The 17,785-nt window shown below is 41.3% G+C and overlaps 2 protein-coding genes across 7 annotated transcripts in view; one reads left to right on the forward strand and one right to left on the reverse strand.

Moving 5' to 3' along the window:
* Nucleotides 1–11,030, reverse strand: part of CHID1 (chitinase domain containing 1) — a 119,468-nt gene extending 108,438 nt beyond the window's left edge. For 4 of the 5 annotated variants that reach the window (XR_010606310.1, XR_010606309.1, XM_065636039.1 and 1 more), the window contains exons 1-9: nucleotides 10,895–11,030; nucleotides 8,792–8,935; nucleotides 8,299–8,409; nucleotides 7,534–7,699; nucleotides 5,956–6,105; nucleotides 4,963–5,095; nucleotides 3,925–3,969; nucleotides 2,483–2,589; nucleotides 1,000–1,061 (exon numbers count right to left, since the gene is read on the reverse strand). Coding sequence is in view for 3 of the 5 variants with exons in the window: in XM_065636039.1 (XP_065492111.1) it covers nucleotides 1,000–1,061; nucleotides 2,483–2,589; nucleotides 3,925–3,969; nucleotides 4,963–5,095; nucleotides 5,956–6,105; nucleotides 7,534–7,659 (623 nt within the window). In the remaining 2 variants the exon portion in view is untranslated. The remainder of the gene's footprint in view (nucleotides 1–999; nucleotides 1,062–2,482; nucleotides 2,590–3,924; nucleotides 3,970–4,962; nucleotides 5,096–5,955; nucleotides 6,106–7,533; nucleotides 7,700–8,298; nucleotides 8,410–8,791; nucleotides 8,936–10,894) is intronic. The other variant, XM_065636040.1, reaches the window with a different exon arrangement.
* A 6,119-nt stretch (nucleotides 11,031–17,149) lies between these two features.
* Nucleotides 17,150–17,785, forward strand: part of AP2A2 (adaptor related protein complex 2 subunit alpha 2) — a 55,427-nt gene continuing 54,791 nt past the window's right edge. For both annotated transcript variants that reach the window (XM_065635763.1, XM_065635764.1), the window contains exon 1: nucleotides 17,150–17,339. In XM_065635763.1, coding sequence (XP_065491835.1) covers nucleotides 17,273–17,339 — 67 coding nt within the window. In that variant the 5' untranslated portion in view covers nucleotides 17,150–17,272. The remainder of the gene's footprint in view (nucleotides 17,340–17,785) is intronic.

A 17,785-nucleotide genomic window follows, 5' to 3' on the forward strand; every position in this document is an offset into this window, starting at 1 on the left:
ACTATTATATGCCACCAGTCAATAACATTTGCCCTAAACAGAATAACCGGTAACCATTTCTAAAAGGTGAAAGACTTCCATAATGAATTCTACATTCTGTGGAGCTTTCTTCCAAGCTATCAACATTTTGCCCCAGACATCTCAGGCAACAGACAGCTGGTAGGAATATGGTGCTTTAGGGAATGGATGCCTGAATTTCCTGAGGCAACTAAGACAAAATCTTCAGATTGCTGTACTGCCTCATTCATTTCACCACACATTCTGCCATTTCTTCCTGAAGCAGCAGTTTTGAGCTTGCCTTGTCTTGACTCTGTCAAACGTTTTAAGACATCCAAGGGTCTTTTGTTCAAGGAAAACAGATTAGAACATGCCAGGAAACAGCTTAATATGGATAAGCCCTTTACTTTTCGCAGCTACAATAAATTCAGACTCACTGAAACTTCATAGCGGAGCTACCAAAAGGTGGAATCAACTACTTCAAAGTTGTGCTTGCAAGAACTGGAAGCCAATTTCTCCCTAGATTTGCTTCAGGTTGGGGATTTTGGTTTTAGTTTCAGTATGTCTAAAAGATCTCTAAATAGAGGTTTGGAAGGTTTCCTAATCAACTCAAATTTGGTGGTTTTGAAAGCATCCCACAATTCCAAGCTTCGCCCAGTAACCCAAACCAATCAATATTATAATAAAGGCCAGCGCCAACATCTAAGTGAGCAATGCAATTGTGGTGCCCTCCGCACCCTTGTAGAACGGTAACACCTCGCAGAACACCAGTATGAAAGGCTAATGTGGTCTGCTAGGTCTACTATGAAGATTACTGTGTAATCTTTGATCTTATGTAGAGTGGAGTACACTCTTCTACTTCATTCGAAGTAGAACAATCTTCAGTTGTCCCAGAATGAAGTGCATTTATTTATAATGACAAATTCAAATCAACATGGACAAATCAAAAAGATGCTTTAAGAGTCGATTTTTAGCACTTGCATCCTGAAGACTTATACTCACATTTGCTTCTGATTTCCCAGCTGACTCCAAACTTCAACTACAAAACCATCAAAATTTTCATTCTAAATAAAGGCAATCAACAACAATATACAGTTAATCACCATGCTTGTTCATTAGGCTTGTATCAGAGATCATAGTACAGTACCAAAGCACACAATCGCTGTAGTTTTTCTTGTACTATTACAGATTGAACATACTTCGTATTCGTATACCAGCTTTGTCTTCAATGCAGCTTTTCATGAAGAAGTGGAAGAGAAGCACAAATTAACCAACATGCAAAAGTTGGAAATCTCTATTAGTTATCCATTACTTTTACTCTTACAGCATAAACTAGTATCGGATAGGAAAATTCAGCCATTAATGAAAGATGGTTGTTAAACAAATCATTTGATACACATTCACACATATCTTGGCAAAAAACCATGAGCTCTTACGTCTAAAGCTGTAAATGCTGACTTGAAATAGGCATGATTCCAAACAACTTCCACAATTAATCTCACTTGTGATAATTTATGTTTAGCATCATGAAGGATACTGCAGCACTTGAGCACCCTTTCCTTAATAGGCCAGCTGTTGCCATGGACCTAAAATCTATCAGTTACAAATTTTAAGAAACTATGCAGTTTACATCCATCTTCCTCTAGAGTACATTAAAATTTCTTTACATCATGTAGCAAGTGAGAAAACTTATTCTGACAGTCTTTAAGCAGGCTGTCATGAATCAACCCCTAAATCTGAATGTCTTTTGGGTACAACTTGTCTGGCGCTACACATGCATAGCTCTAAAGCCACTAGCTAAGAGGCTGCCCAGAAAACCTTAGCAGAAAGTAACCATTCCTTAAAAGGAAATCCTCTTATCCTCTCTCCAGCCTCTTAACATTTGAAGAAAACTGGTTTGTGAGACCTGAGCAGAACTCTACAGTAACAGATATCTAGTGAGTTATTCTTGATATTAAAAGTGGCTCACTAACTCTGGCACACTGAGCCTGAATGTACTCCTGTAACACAGAAAACCACACTTGTTGCACCCATGACCCTTTTTCTGCCTGTCAAACACACTACTAATCAGTTTAACCTTTGCTTAATAGATTTATATAAAATAGTTTTATAAAAAAGAAAGCAGTCTGCTCACTAGGCAACTTCTATGAGAAGTTTATCAAGTATCCACTACTGCCTTAGTAACATTCAGCCTGTCAGCTATTTGGAACAGATTTTATCAATCACAATTTATAGCCGGCAAGGTTATGTTGATCAGACTTACATAGGCTCACTTTAGACTTGTAGTTAACTGCACTTAAGTGTTCATATTTATAGGAATTGGACACATACTAAGCCACACTCTTAGGAATCCCACCTCATCATTGTTTTGAGCAGATTTTTATTTTGTAGAATATACACCTACTGGAAATGGGAAAATACCCATTACAAAAGGAATCAAATATAATCTCACACTATTTTATAAGCATAAGCAAAACCTTTTTACCTTGGCTAGCAGAACCATGTTCTTGGAAAGCTCTTCTATCTCATCTTCACTGCCAAAAACACTCTCAAAGTCCTGATAAGTCCAGCCATCAAACAAAATTCGAGGCACTATCAAGCAAAGTCATCAGTCAGTAGTGAAAATTAAGAATTTATTATCGACATTGGAGTATTTCTGCAGAAACAGAGTACAGCAGGTACAAGCAGCAATGCCACTAAACAACATATCCCATGACTGAGATAATTGCTTTTTCACTCTGACCAACTTCAGCAGCACAGATCAATTGACACTGTAGAACATCCTTCATTTTATATTTAATTAATGGTCAGGAAGTTTTAAAACAAGATACCTTCATGTGATTGAACTATCTTAACTGAACTATCACTTAGGACCCCAAGTAAAGTCTTAAAAAAGGCCACCAACATGATACAGCAATCTTTCTGTAAGTTGTGCATCTCTTCTATCACAAGATAGAAAAGTTCACCTCAGACTGTAATTTACTCTTCTGTACACAGCCTTATATTACTTCACTCTTCTACTCATCTCAAGACCCTACGACAAATTTTTATTTTGGAAAACATGGGCACTCGAGCTCACGTAATTTCTTTTTCTAATGACACGCTGAAAACATTAAAAACACTGTTAGACGAGTCAGGAAAACTGCTGTTGGAACAGCTGGTGATCACGCACACTGGAAAAGCCAACGACTCATACAGAGCTATCTCTAAGCCCTTTCTAACTACTGAGGATGTAAAAGAGTATTTTAGAAGAGTCTAGAGAGATTTCAAAGGCTTTATCATCTGGCAGCTGAAGTAATTTAAAATATCTGACTGAGTATTCTATTTTTCTAATGCATTTCAAATTTCATACTCCCTTCTGTATCAAAAAAGGTTTCACAGTTCCATAGGATTCTTGCTACAGACAAATGTGAGATGTCTAGCACAGTATGATCTCTATAGCAATGTTTGCCATTTTCACTCAAGAGACACACTGTGGCACATCTCTTGAGTTCCCAGCTTCAAGGGGAGAAAAGCCAAAGGAGAACCTTTCTACAATCATACAGGAAAATCTGACTGACTCACATTTGGATTTTTTTTTTCCTTTTTAACTAAGCAGAACCCCTGAACAACAAGTCTGAAGACTGCTCTCCCAGGTAAGCATGTGGTGCTATATGCAAACTACTCCTCTGAGAGGGCCCTGTGACACAGCGTTTATCCAGAAATAAGAACTAAAGGCAAAACATTAGAGCACCAACAGGATCAACACTTCAGTTACTTAACTATCTATAGTTAACTGCTGTTACTTTTCTTCTCACACTTCTTCCTTCAGACAACTATGCTATGGTAACCTCCCTTTCTCCCATATACACCTGGAACAAAGCCTTCTTTTGCTCTGCTACCAGTTGAAGATGATAAAAAGCAAACAAACATAAAACAGAGGCTCACCTATTCTGATGGTTTTGGAGTTCTTTCTGACATCTTTCATCCAGTCTGTCAAACAGTATCAAGTAAGAGAACAACTATTAACATATAAATGATGTTGATAATAACAACATGTTTTCAAGCATTCCTCAAATAACGTAGCATAGTTCCATCATACCTGTCTTCTTGCCACAGACTGCTAGTTCATAACCACCACAGATGAAACATCCTTTGATGCACAGGATTTGAAGCTATTTACCTCCACCACAGCATAATTAGCATTTACTACAATCTTACAATAGTCCCTACCCAGTGCCTTTCTGCTAGTAACAGTTCTGTCTCATCATGGAAACTATCTTACTGCCTACTCAGAACAACACTTCTGTAGTCACTTTTTCTTTTTTTTTTTTTCTAGGAGGGTATTTTCAAGTGTCCCATCCATTCCTCTTGGCAGTGATCGCATTAGGATGAATTTGTCAGTACGCAGCAACATGGTAAGAATTATAGCTGTTTCAAATGAAATTCCACAGACAAATTTTTCAATCAAGTTCAAAACCATAAATTACTTAGTTATTATTAAGGAACATACTAGCAAAATATGAACTTGCTGCCAGTTTCTTGGCAGTGAAGGAAAAAATTATCTTCAGATTAAATGTATCTTCCATTCCCAAAACAAATTCACCTAAAGGTTTTTGCAGACAGGGGAAAAAAAAAATATAACAGGTAAACAACTACACAGTACAAACACCAAAGACTATGTCTGCCTGCACAGATTCTTTGTCCCATTGTTTTTTTAAGAGAGGCTTTGTAGACAGCCTGGCGGAAGAGCCAATCTTTCTTATTCTTTGAACAGATAAGCTGTGTACACATGTGGAAGCAAGTGGGGACAGAAAAAAGGTTCACTCTGAAGAAAACTCCCCTGAAAATGTAAGAGACACAAGTACTTCACAATGAGGCAGGGCCAGAAAAACCCACATGCATTTATTGCCAAAGCTACCCAGTCTGCAACAAGACCAGCAATCTTACTTGCAATGCATATGCAAAAAAACTTAAAATAACAACCTTTATCAGCATCGTGGAGCCCAGTGAACTGGAACCTTTCCTTCCCTCTCCTTTTCACTTGTAACCAGACTGGTGAGATTAATGTAAATTTGTTTCCAAATATTTTAGCAATGTCATAGCCATGGCTGTTCCACTTGCAAAACAAAGGAGAAAAAAAACCAAAAAGTGAGAGCCTCAAAAGCAAGATATACAATTCACTTTACTTTTGACTGATACAAATTCTTTTACATAAACATAATCATTTGCTAGACTCCCATTTGTTAGTTCGAGGAAACCTTCTGGGACATTATTTTTATTTAAAAAAGAAAGTGCGCTGGAAACTCTGATAGCTATATGAAAGGCAGTCTTCAAATTGTGCAAATTCACCTAAACTACAGGAATTTGCATGCAGATTCCATCACAGTTTTGAATCTACAGACTCGGGATTTATGTTCAAGAGAACCTGAGAAAGGCGAAAGCTTATAGGGCACCTGTTTCTCTTTTTTCAGCAGTGTAAGACTGAAACAAGTGAAAAGCATCCTCTGAACAAAAGGAAGAAACATTTATTATTCAAGAAAGGATGCTCTGAATAATAGTAAGACTGGATAGCAAAAGAGATCAGTTTGACAGCAGCATACAAATGTTACTGCTTATTTAGAAGGTTCAATTTGGTAGCTGCATAGTATGAGGACACTCAGCAGCTCTCCTGCTCTGACTTTACTGCAACTTCTCCTGGTTCATCAAGGACAAGCCAATACTATCATCTGTTTTAGCAGTGAGAAGAAAAACAGTATGACCTAGACATCCTCGAAGAGATGGATGGGAGAACAAGGGTTTGAGACCACCTGAATCCCAAGACAGCTCTCTAATAATCCTCTGGCTATTTGACTGTATTTGACCAGGAGGTCCCATTATTATAAAAATGCTTTTAAAGCAGGGATGCAAGATTGCAGATCAGCAGAGTCTGCTGCACGTTCATTCAAAGCACCAATTTTATTCATTGTATTAACTTACAGGAGTAACATATCCCAGAACATCTCCTGAGAAATGTCTTTCCTTCATCTTCTTGGAGCAGTAACTTCTGTGTTCCAGTATAATATCCTTTGCCTTTGGATCCACAACTACCAGTCCCCGGTCCTGCACATTTTTATCAGAATGCAGCATCTGGGGGGAGAAAACAATTTTTACAACCAGCTGTATGAAGCAGCCGCTTTCAATAGCAACAGACTCCAAAAGAGAGGGGAAAAAAAATAAATCACATAATTAAACTCTGAGCACTCCTTTTAAATGATGCAGAGCAGTTTGATTAAAAACTGAAATAGGAAAGTGCTATGAAACGATTTGCAATCGTCACTAAAATTTGTTTGCAAGGCAAAAAGCATATAAACAACAACAACAACAAAAAAAATCAAGAAGCAGTAAGATTAAAGAACATATTCACCATAGCTGATGGTGCTTTGCTCTGCTCTCTAGTCAGTGCTTTCTGGCATGTTAACCCTAAAATTATAAAAAGAGGTCAGGAGTTCTTAACCAAGAATTTGAAGATGAGTTTTAAACTGGATACATTTTAGACTGAGTGTGCTGCATTGTGGTTATTCAAGGCCAAGGTTCTGAACATCTTTCTTTAAGGAAGATCTGCTTCAACTAAAACAGCACAAGTAGTTTTAGCAGACAGAAAAAGAGTGAGAAGATCTAATAAAGTGTGCATGGTGAGTACGCAGAAATCATCTATTGATTCAGTGTAAGGACTTCAGGGACAAGCCTTGTCTTAACACTTTGTATTATCCTCACTACTTGCAGAGTAGATTTTCTTCCTGGTAGATATTGAGCAAGCAAGCAATAAGAACAATGAGAGATGTATCTGCATAAGGAACAATCAACTATACTTATAATTTAAGGGGAGGATTTTGAACATGTCTAATTTTTTACTTAATGCGCTTAGCAGCGCTAAGTACATATACTTGGTATATGCGCTGGTAAATACACTTCCTCTCCATACACACCCATTCTCTTACACTGCTGTACCTTCTTGCAGTTTTGAATTAAAACAGGCAGGAAACAAGAACATGCTCAGCAAATTAACAGAGAATTCAGCATGTTGGCTCTGGTTGCCCAGATTGCACAGGACTGTGAGCCATTTCTGCCTGCAAAGAAACTGCTGGTTAGAAGGCCCTTCAGATTTTATCAGGATACAGCCTTCTCATTGGCAAGGCTGAGAACACCTTCCTTTCCACCAGGAAATGATCTAGCACTCTTGACCCAAACTACTGCTCCTTGCTCCCTCTTTCCAAAGGGATGAAGTATGTCTCCTCTAGCTATTGGAGAGGGGACGAAAGCTTCCTCTTTCTGCAGCCTGCACAGTGGATAAAGTTCCAGAAGTCTACATCGTATTTGTTCACAGAGTGAACCATTTGTGACACTCATAAAAGCTGGAGGAAAGGACAGTTTCCAGTAGCCTTATTTATGAGCATAAGCTTCAATAGAAATGCATGGTTGCTTTTAACATTGTTTTGACAGAGAGATCCTTTACCAAAGGTCATTTAGCTCACTGCACATGTTAGATAAGATGAGCATTTCAGTTATTTCTCTTACCTTTTCTTCCAGCTTTTTTGTAGCACCTTTCTTTGCATCTGTTTTTGACAAGGTACCTTCAGCTAGCCAGCAAACCATGGTAAGAGAAAGTGACGTACAGAGAAGCCTCATGGTGGATTTCCCCATGTCAAATTCTCCTGATCTGAAAACATACAGGTTCAAATCTCTGTGAATAGAAGAACAGAAGTTTAATTCAGTTCTCTTGTCTAAGAAAAGTCAAGCAATTGTCTTATGTTCCGCCTTCTAAAATCAGACTTATTAAGGCAATACTGTATTCATAGTGGTTTTGCTCTGGCAGCAAAATAGCAGAGTATTTTAAGAGATTCCTAGGCTCCAACATGGTTTTTTGTCCCTTGTTTTAGTAGGTGTATCACAAAGAATGTAGGTTGGACACTTTCTAAAGTGTTCTAAAAAGCTCTAAAGAAGTAAAACAGGTGACAGCTGAAGTGCCCAGAACAATTATAGCACCACCTTATCTTGTCTATAGCAAATAAGAGACACCATTTGTTTCTGCTCCTGCCTAACCCATTCAGCAAGTCACAAATTAATTAAGAGACAGAAAGAAGTACAGCTATATGCTTAGGGCTATGTGCCTTTAACAGGTGAGAGCTTTGCTTTCAATTCCTTGCCAAGTTAGTGATAAACACAGAATTAAAGAAAAAAACAGGAGTCTTTTTGGTCTAAAAGAATTATTTTGACAGTTTGTCCCTGCTTCAGATAAAAGAATTGAGAATTAATAGAACAGTACCGTTCAGTGCTACTTACCTATCACACCTTAGTTCTGTCAGAGCAAAGACTTCACCAAAAAAATTTCAAATACAGCCAGAGCTTCTTTTTCAACCTCTACCCATTCGTGAGTTGCATTGGTTTTCCAGCCTAGTTCCCAGAAGTGGATAAGAAGAAAACAGAGAAAAAATATTTAGCATTAGGGGAACCATGGTTAAATGAGATAAAATACCAGAATGAAGAAAAACAACCTGTTACTAAGTCTGGAACTCCTAACTATCAAACTGGGACTAGCTTTCATCTATAATAAACTAGTGGCTCTAGATCTGTATTCAGGCTGCTTCTCATAATTATGAGATCCTAATGGAGAAGGAAAAAAAAAAAAAAAAAAGAAAAGGTTACCTTTCCCAGGGTTTTCTGAAGTTTTGTCAAACTTAAAAAATAGTCGTGCTTCCTGTATTACTCTGAAGAACTAACATTTCTATCACCCACTTTAAAGACTTATGAGTTCATTTCCTCAAGTCATACTTACAAGGCTTGTTGTTCAGCTGGCACTGGTAACAAGTGCTGCTCAAAGTTTTAGTGTTTTGCTTCTGTACAAAACAGGCAAAGGATCCCACAAGAGCAGACTGAGAACTCTAAAGTACTGTGGCAGTAACGTGGTGGCAGAAAGACTCTGAAATGTTAAATGGAAGTGTACTCAATGAAACAGCAGTTACTTGACGTCATCAGTGGTAATGCAGAGACTAGATCAACAACCCAATAAACTTAAGTATATTTGGATGTGGCCAGCTGTGAGGTTTGAAATAGCAGAGATATTTACTGCAGGAGTTAGGGATTCTGCAGTAAAATAGAGAGAAGTATGTGATTAGGGAACAAAGCAGAAGGATGACGGAAGCAGAAGTGCTTGGAAAAAAACAATGCCACTAGCACCAAATAACGAAAAGCATAAAAACCCTCATGGACAAAATTATATGAAGGCTTTAGTCAGTTCTTATGAAGACTGCAAAATAAAAGCAGAAAGCCTTCTAATACTTCTTGGATCCAGAGGGTGGGATAAAAGCTAAATTGCTCCAACATTTGAAATTCACTATTATTGTGTTAGGTTTCTACTTTGACTTCAAGGTTACTGGTAACCCCCTTGTTTTCCACATCCTAAAAAATTAGACAAAGCAGGTTGCTCTTGATAGCATCTATTCTGTTCCATCTAGCTTGGCAGGATCTATAAACTCTTGTAAAGAGGAACAATTGAGAGTCCAAATAATCAATACGAATCTTAACTATTTGGACAGGATATCAATTCTTCCAGAAGCTGGTATATATTGATTTGGAGGTGTTTGATTTCACTTTCAGAAACAATTAGCAACAGCATCCATTTCCCTGAAGAGAAGTTAACATTTAACAGTTGAAACACAGAAATTTAAAAAACCATCACTGAACTCTAATTAGACATCAAAATGTGCTCATTTCCTTGACATGATCATATCCATCTGCCAATTATTGTTAAGTCAACATCCACTCCTGGATCTATAGGAAGCAGTGAGCTTGTGGTAAAATGTTTTTTGTCAGTGACAGTCCAATATTGACTTCTGGCTGGAACCTTATTTTAATAATGTGTTCTTTAACAACATCAGTTTAGTGAAAAACAAGTAGACAGGATCATTCTACTACATGAATTAGTCAAACTTTAAATGCTCTTTATGGAAACTATAAACACGAATTTTTGCAAGCTTTACATAACCAGATCCCTATCAAGTTTTTCTTCTGACAATCTTCATTCATAACTCTTTAATTCTCCTCAAACTAAGTAAACTGAGTAGAACTCTATGAGCTTGGCACTCCTTTTTTATTTTTTGTATCACTACAAAACACAAGCAAAACTGAAGATTGACTCTGTGTTCTTGTTCAACTGATACTATGGACAATTTCAGGTTTAAAACATCTTTGACAAACTGATCTGAAGCCCAGGTTTCTCTCCAGGTCACATTGTTGTTTAACCTGAGGTTACCACACGAGGTAGCACACTTTTAGCCAGCTGTTTTAAATGCACCTTTATTTCAAAAGAGGAAAAAGCTGGCATAGATTTAGGCTGTCCAAGAGAACCAACCAAATAAACTAAATAATCTCAGAGGCCAGCACAGTAACTATTTGGAAATCAGAGTTAATGTTTATACCATATTTCTAAAGGAGAAACTAGATTCTAACTACTGCTGCAGGAGTCTGCATCACTTAGTAAAGGAAGTCCAGGGAGCATACTGTTGATGTGTTTTCAAATTAAATCAGCCAGCTAGATTCAGGAGTGAAAACAAACCCCTGTGTAAACATTTCTCCCTTTCCTCTTGTAAGCTGCTCTTCTTTGACAGTTTAAGAATTGCCTGCCATACTCGTCTGACTCTAGATACCAAAGCTTTCCCCGCAGACCTCAGAGACCGCCAGCAGCCCGCAAGCCTGCCAAGCCAGCAGGCCCCCTCCGAGCAGGCCTGCTCCCGCGCTAGTACCCGTGGGACCACCTTCAACTGCCGTGTCACCCCTCACCGCGGCCGCGGCACAAGCCGAGGCCCACCGCACCACGGCCTCGCTGCCCACCCCGTCTCTCCCCCCAGGCAGCACTCAGCAGCCCACTGCCACCACCTACCGCCCGCCGCCGCTTCGGAAGTACATGCGACGGCACCGCCCCGCCGGCTGACGGGGCAGCTCGGGGGCGGTGAAGGGAGGAGTAGGAGGGAGAGAGAGGAAGAGGAGAGCCGGGGGATGGTTGGTAACGAGGCGGTTGCGCCAACATGGCGGCGAGGCAGCGCTGGCAAGCTCGGGGGAGTGGCTGTTTCTTGGTGCCGGCTCTCCGGGCGGGGCGAGAGGCGCGGCAGCCGCTGCCTGCCCGGCCGACCCCGGGTGAACAGGCGCCGGCTGGGCGGTCCGTGAGCGCGGGTTGCGTTGGTGCTCATCAATACCCGAGGAAAGCAAATGCTAGCCAGGGTCTAACCGCAAATTCCTATAGAGAGCCTCTTGTTTTTCTCCAAGCTGTAGCAAATAGTGTAGGTAAGCAGGGAGTTTGGGCCAGAATACATGCGCTGGCCTGGAGAAAAAATGATAATATGGAGAAGGCTGCAGAGAGTTAGCAAGCAATATTGCTAACCCCAGGTGCATAGAAAGAAGTCCAAGCTTCAAAATAAAAGTTTATGTTTTAAACTGAGATTGTTGTTATCTTTGGTTTGACCTTCTGCAGTTCGTGTTTTTACATAGAATGTAGCTGTGCTACTACTATTTTTAATGCAGCAGAAGTTTTGATTTAACCCTTGTTATTTCATGGGCTGCTTATAGGGACAAAATACCATATTAAAAGACTTGATAGAAACAGATGTGAAGTAGTGGCAAGTCTAGCGTATCCTGGCAGCGTGCTTCCCAACAGAAGCCTTTCTGTGACCTGCTTTCTGTGTTGGTTACAGCTTGGTGCAATCTCCCAGAAGCTGAACTGGAAGGTTACCTTATTTTCTCCTGATCTGTCCATCTCTTTCATACCCTCTTGCGCAATGAAGATCTTCAGAAACATTCTTCAGCACTGAAAAGAAAAATAGTAGTGTTTTTCCTCTGAACAAAAGTCTTGCCAGTGAACCGGATGTATGGTCTCTCTGGCAAGTGCTAAAAACAGTTACACTGTGCACTAAATCACACGGATTTAAATTCTAGCAAGGACTTCAGAAAGGAAACTGGTATTCACTAGCACATTTGGATCCAAACAGACTAAAGAGCAGGAAAAAGGGATGTCTCATCCCACTTTTTAGTGGCACAAAACGCCTCTGAATCCTCCAGCTTTCACTTAAGGAGTGGTGATTTTTTTTTCACCTCATAGGACTGCATGATAGGTGTGCTCCAAACACAGTACATTTTCATGTATAAACTGCCCCAAATTTAAAAGGTACATAACTACAGTACCTTAAGTAATTTACAATCAATGTGGTATCAGATTTTCTGTTGTTTCATAACATGCTGTTCATCTCTCACAAACTCTAAATGCTTCTAGTTTACACTTCTAAATGGCAGGAACAACAGAGATAAGGCATGAGGGCCTGAAAAATCAGTTTTGTTTCCAGACTCTCTGTGATGAAATCTATCGTTTTCCATGTTGCATTCCCATCATATTCTCCTATTGACTCTCTTTCTTGTAGCCTTAGCAGGACTGATCCAAAGGTTTGCTGCAAGTAGTTGACAGAGTACATACTGCCATTGAGGAGACCTGTAGCTACCTGTAAGGAAATCACATATGTAAGGATGTACCCAAATTTTTAACACACCTTACAAGGTATTGGGCAGTCCCTAGCAGAGGCTCACATTCCACTAAGCAACACTAAAAGGGGATCTTTATGTTTCTACATTTTCAATGTTCTCCAAGGAGAAAAGAATCTGTACCTGTTCTTGGAATCATGAATGTATCTTGTTTCACTCCCATGCAGTACTTACCAAGTTCAGTAACTGAACTTGGCATTATGAATTCCTTTCCTAGAGCCAGATAGTTGAAGATGGGTGCCACAATGCTGGGCATCTCAGCACCTAAGTTCCCTGTACATACGTAACTGTAACTCATTAAATTCCACTTTGCTTGTTACCTTTTTTATTTTCTAGATATGAAAAGGCCCCAAGCTTCAAAGGCGAGTATTTTACATAAAATACTGAACAGTTTCGTGTTTGTTTGTTCCTCATAGCAGTTACTGATTATTATTATTATTGACAATGTCTTTTGCCTTAATTCTGTGCATTTGTGGCCAGACCGAAGAGGCATAAATAAGTTTAAAAATGGGGTATGGTTGCCTGTGATAGACCATATCAGTTTTATTTCTGTGTTTTCAGTCTGTACACTATTTTTCCTTTAAATAAAGAGTAACTGAGTAAGATAGGATACCTGGGAGAGAGAAGTGTACTTCTTTCCTGGTAACTGTGCATACTCAGAAAATAAAAATTGTGTGGCAGCAAGAAATGAGTGGAGCCTGTAGTTAAGGAGAAAGAAAGCTGAGAGAAACAGCAGAAGGACCTCAGAGATTAAATTAAAACGAAACAAAACAAAACTATGAACCAGAAGAAATTATACAGAGTTTATTGCAACTCACAAACCCATCCATTTGGCTGATGTTACTCTGCCAGCATGCAGGTAGCAAAGAAGATCTTGTTTGTAAAACCTTTATTCACCCTTATTGTATCTGATCTACTCTCTTATCATTTATTTTAAAACTTAGGTATTCTACTCTACATTTTAATATAACCCTGATGTTTTGAGGGTAAACCCCTAGTGATCAGAGAAGCATAGAATCATTTTGGTTGGAAGAGACCCTTAGGATCGTCGAGTCCAGCCATAACATAAGTCTATCACTAAACCATGTCCCTAAGAGACTCATCTATACATCTTGAAACACCTCCAGGGATGGCAACACTACCACTTCCCTGGGCAGCCTGTTCCACTGCTTCACAACCCTTTCTGTGAAGAAATGTTTCCTAATATTTGATCTGAACCTTCCCTGGCACAACATGAGGCCATTTCCTCTTGTCCTATCACTTGCCACTTGGGAGAAGAGACCAACACTCTCCATGCTACAACCTCCTTTCAGATAGTTGTAGACAGCAATAAGGTCTCCCTAGAGCCTCCTTTTCTCCAGGTTAAACAGCCCCAGTTTCCTCAGCTGCTCCTCATAAGACTTGTGCTCCAGACCCTTCACCAGCTTCGTTGCCCTTCTCAGAATTCTCTCCAGCACCTCAATGTCTTTTCTGCAGTGAGGGGGCCAAAACTGAACACAGTAGTCAAGGTGGGGCCTTACCAGTGCTGAGTACAAGGGGATGATCATTCCCTAGTCCTGCTGGCCACACTAATCATTGAGGAACTCACTAGAAAGAAAAGAACTAGGAAGATCCATCTTAAATTTCTAGAAGTTTAGGGTTTCATGATAGTGATATTATCCTAACTTTGTGTTTCTTAATTTTGAAAGCAGCACATCTGATACTCTGACATGACAGACAGCACTGCTGATAAGCCTGTGCTCTCTGTTAATGGATAATGAATGTTAGATGTCAAGTAGAGAAACACAATTGAGTGTGCATGTGGAGGAGCCACCAGTTCTGTTTTCTTCTTAGCTCTTTTTGCTTTCAGTAATGTTTAGAATGACCATGAGGACCAGAAGTTAGCAATAACTGAGGGGGCGAGTGACAAATCTGACAGAAGTAACAAAGGGAAAGAACAATTCACTTTTTGTAGTTCCCACAAATGGATGCTCACCAGCTGAATCCATACAGTTGAATGGTAATAGTTTTATGAAGGTCAGTATAATTATTTAAGTCTTTGTACTAAAGCGCAACAAAACTCTCAAAATGATTAAAGCAACTAATGTATGACATGGGAAAGAAGGGATAGAGAGTGTGGATTTGTTGGCAGATGTGCTGCAAAACATTTTTGCGTAATAATAAAGCATTTCTTGAGACTATTTCCCCTTTAATGCTGTTTTACAGTAATTAGAGATATCTTTTAAAAAATCGCAGCGTCTTAGGATGTATGGAATTAACAAAGTCTGTTTTTCTTTCACAGACTGGTATTTTATAGATGTTAAGCTCAAACCAAAACATTTTCCAAAATTATTAACTCACTATATTTGTAAAGGGCTGTGCCTAGTGTGAATTCTGTGCTGTGTTAAAAACAGCTGAGCTCACATAACAATGTTTCCTTCAGTCAGAACACATCTAGGGACTGTTCCAGAACCTTTCCTCTAGCTAACTGTTCCTTAAAATTTGTATCTTCTCCCTACCAAATCTGTCTGAAATGGGCTAGTAGATTCTAAATTACAAGGCAATAAGGGCAGACATATACCTACGCATTCTCCATAATTGCATAAGTCTTCGTTGAGGCAAAAAGAAGCAGGGAGCAAGGATAAATATGGTAAAGCCTCAAAAGTCAGTCAAAGGAGGTTGGCATAAAATAACCAGGGTATGTGTACAGCATACTGAGCCACTTCAGATGAACTATTTAGAAGTGTAGTTACAAAACTAGCGAGCACCACATAGGTTCACTACTTGAGCATTTACCCCAGTTCTCAAGCAGAATTTGCAGTCCATGCTTAGTTTGGTAGTGTCACAGCTATTCTGCTAGCAGTGTTTAAGACGACACTTATGAGGCAATGACTTGCACTTGCAGTATTGACTGGAATACAGCCAGACAGAACTGATATACTTAGCCTTTAGGTGTCACTGTCCTCTTAAGAGTAGAAATTAGTTCAACATTTTGGCTAGCTCAAAAAAGATTTTTTTTTTTTCTGAAATAGAAACTCCTACATAGGGACATCTTATGTTTTCAACCTCAAAGGTAAATGCAAATTATTGTTAAGCATCAAAATCTATTTGTAAAGCTAAGAAAAATGAGGGGTTTCTTCATGTAAGTCTACAGATGCAGAGAATCTGAGTTGAATATAGGACTAGTTGTGCATGACTGCCTGTAGCCGCACTTATTCTACAAAATGGATCCAGGGAGAAATGGATATATGCGTGACTACCACATACTGTCCTCTTTCTAATAGATACTTAAACAACTAAAAAGCACTTATGTGACAACGTATCCTGAAACATGCAGAACAGACAGTTGAGAGTTGACCTGACCTATACAGCCATCATAAGAGAGTATCAAGTATTGCGTAGCTCTTTATGATAGAAAAATGTATCATTAAGTTAAAGGCACTGGAGCTTGATAAATTTAAATAAGATGCAAGCTCTGCATGAGGAGCATTGACCATGGGAACGAACTGCTCAAAGAAACAGTGAATTTGATGGTATCAGATCAAGACTGAGTACCTTTCTGGAAGATAGGCTGTAGCTAAAAGCTAGATACTGGCTCAATTCAGGGAAAAAAAAAAAAACAAAACAAAGGAACAAAAAAAACCCAGATGAAATGAAATGCCTTGAAGTATACAGGAAAACAGACAAAATGACTGATTCATCTCCAGTAGCCCTAAACCTCATGATTCTACAGGTCATTCTTATCCACTAAGTATACTAATCACTTGCATTACAACCAAAACTCAGCATACTTTTGGTTAGGCAGACTAGGCCAGTTTCGATACCCTTTGAACCTATTTTCGGCTGATGACATAAAATGCTCTGTGTGGTCCTACCTCTTTGGTATGTTTAAGACAGTTTAACCTTGAAATGTTTTCAGTCTCAGGAGCAGACGTGGCGTGGGGCTGTGTCACTCTGCATGTTTGCAGCCTTCATGAGAAACGCAAGGCCCTGGCTTTGCGTGTATGAATCGCCACATGCAACACAGAGCAACCTCATCACTTACGCAACTGAGGGCAGGCTCACAAGGGGTATGTGACAAAGGATGGCTCTGCATATAGTAACTCTTGGGCTTGCAAATGTTGAGAGTGACTCCGCAGGGTACGTGAGGGAGATCCCGTGCACTGTTTTGCAGCCCTTTTTGAGCTGGAGGACTGAGACAGCTTCTCGATGATTAGTGGCACGGGGAGAGGAAGGGATTAGGCCGTTCCTGAGCAGGGAGCGTGCAGTGGATTCATTCACACGCAGATCCAGGGGCTGAAGCCGCCCTGGCGACCCCTCACAGGGAAGGATCGCCTGCCTGCCACCCCTCACGTCAGCCTGGGCCCGTTTGTCCTGATGGCGGTGACTGAGAATCGCATCCTAACAGCTGCGCTGCCGATCTCTGGGCCCGGCCTCCATTCAGCCACCCCTCCGGGACCGCAGGTTCCCCCGGGCTTCTGCGCGGATACTCGGCGGGGAGCCCAGGGGCCCTGCCCGCCGCGGCGGCGGAGGGAGGGGCGGCCCCGCAGCGCCGCCGCTTCCGCGCGGCAGGTGGCGCCAGAGCGCCGCGCGCCGGCCGCCAGCGGGGGCGCGGGAGCCGTCCTGGCGCCTGCGCGCTGCAGAGGCGGCGGCGGTGGCAGCGGCCTGAAGAGCCCCGCGGGGAGAGCGGGCAGCGGTGCTGGTAGTTCTGGCGGTTTGGCGTGTCGCTGGGCGGCCGTGATCGCGCGCCACGATGCCTGCGGTGTCAAAGGGCGATGGGATGCGGGGCCTGGCGGTCTTCATCTCCGATATCCGGAACTGTGAGTCGCGACTGAGGCGCAGTGGGGCTGCGGCTGGGGCCGGGGCCTGGTTGGGCCGGCTGTTGCCGTGGGCCGTTGCCCCGTGTATCTGAGGCTTCTCTCCCTCAATCCCTGCCGCGATGCTTTCCTTTCTCCCCCCGCCCCGTAGTGGGCTGCTCGGAGCGCTCCTGACTCACGAAATGGCGACGCGCCCTGGGGGGAGGCGGCGGGCGGGGAGGCAGCCTAAGGCTTTTCACTGTGCTTTTGGGTTGGTTCGTCCGTTTTGGGTGGGTTGGCTGGAGTATTTCCCTCTCTTCCCTCTCCCCCACCCCGTCGTTGCGGAGGGGCGCTCATTGTTGTGGTCACTGCCTCGGCGGAAGGGGATGCCGAGGCGCTGGTGCCCGCCATCGTCGTTGTTTATAAGGCGCTGAAGCGAAGCCGGTGTGTCTTCGGGGTGTGGGTGGGCA

The sequence above is a fragment of the Caloenas nicobarica genome, chromosome 5, assembly GCF_036013445.1.
Source record: "Caloenas nicobarica isolate bCalNic1 chromosome 5, bCalNic1.hap1, whole genome shotgun sequence".
Classification (NCBI taxonomy): Eukaryota; Metazoa; Chordata; class Aves; order Columbiformes; family Columbidae; genus Caloenas; species Caloenas nicobarica.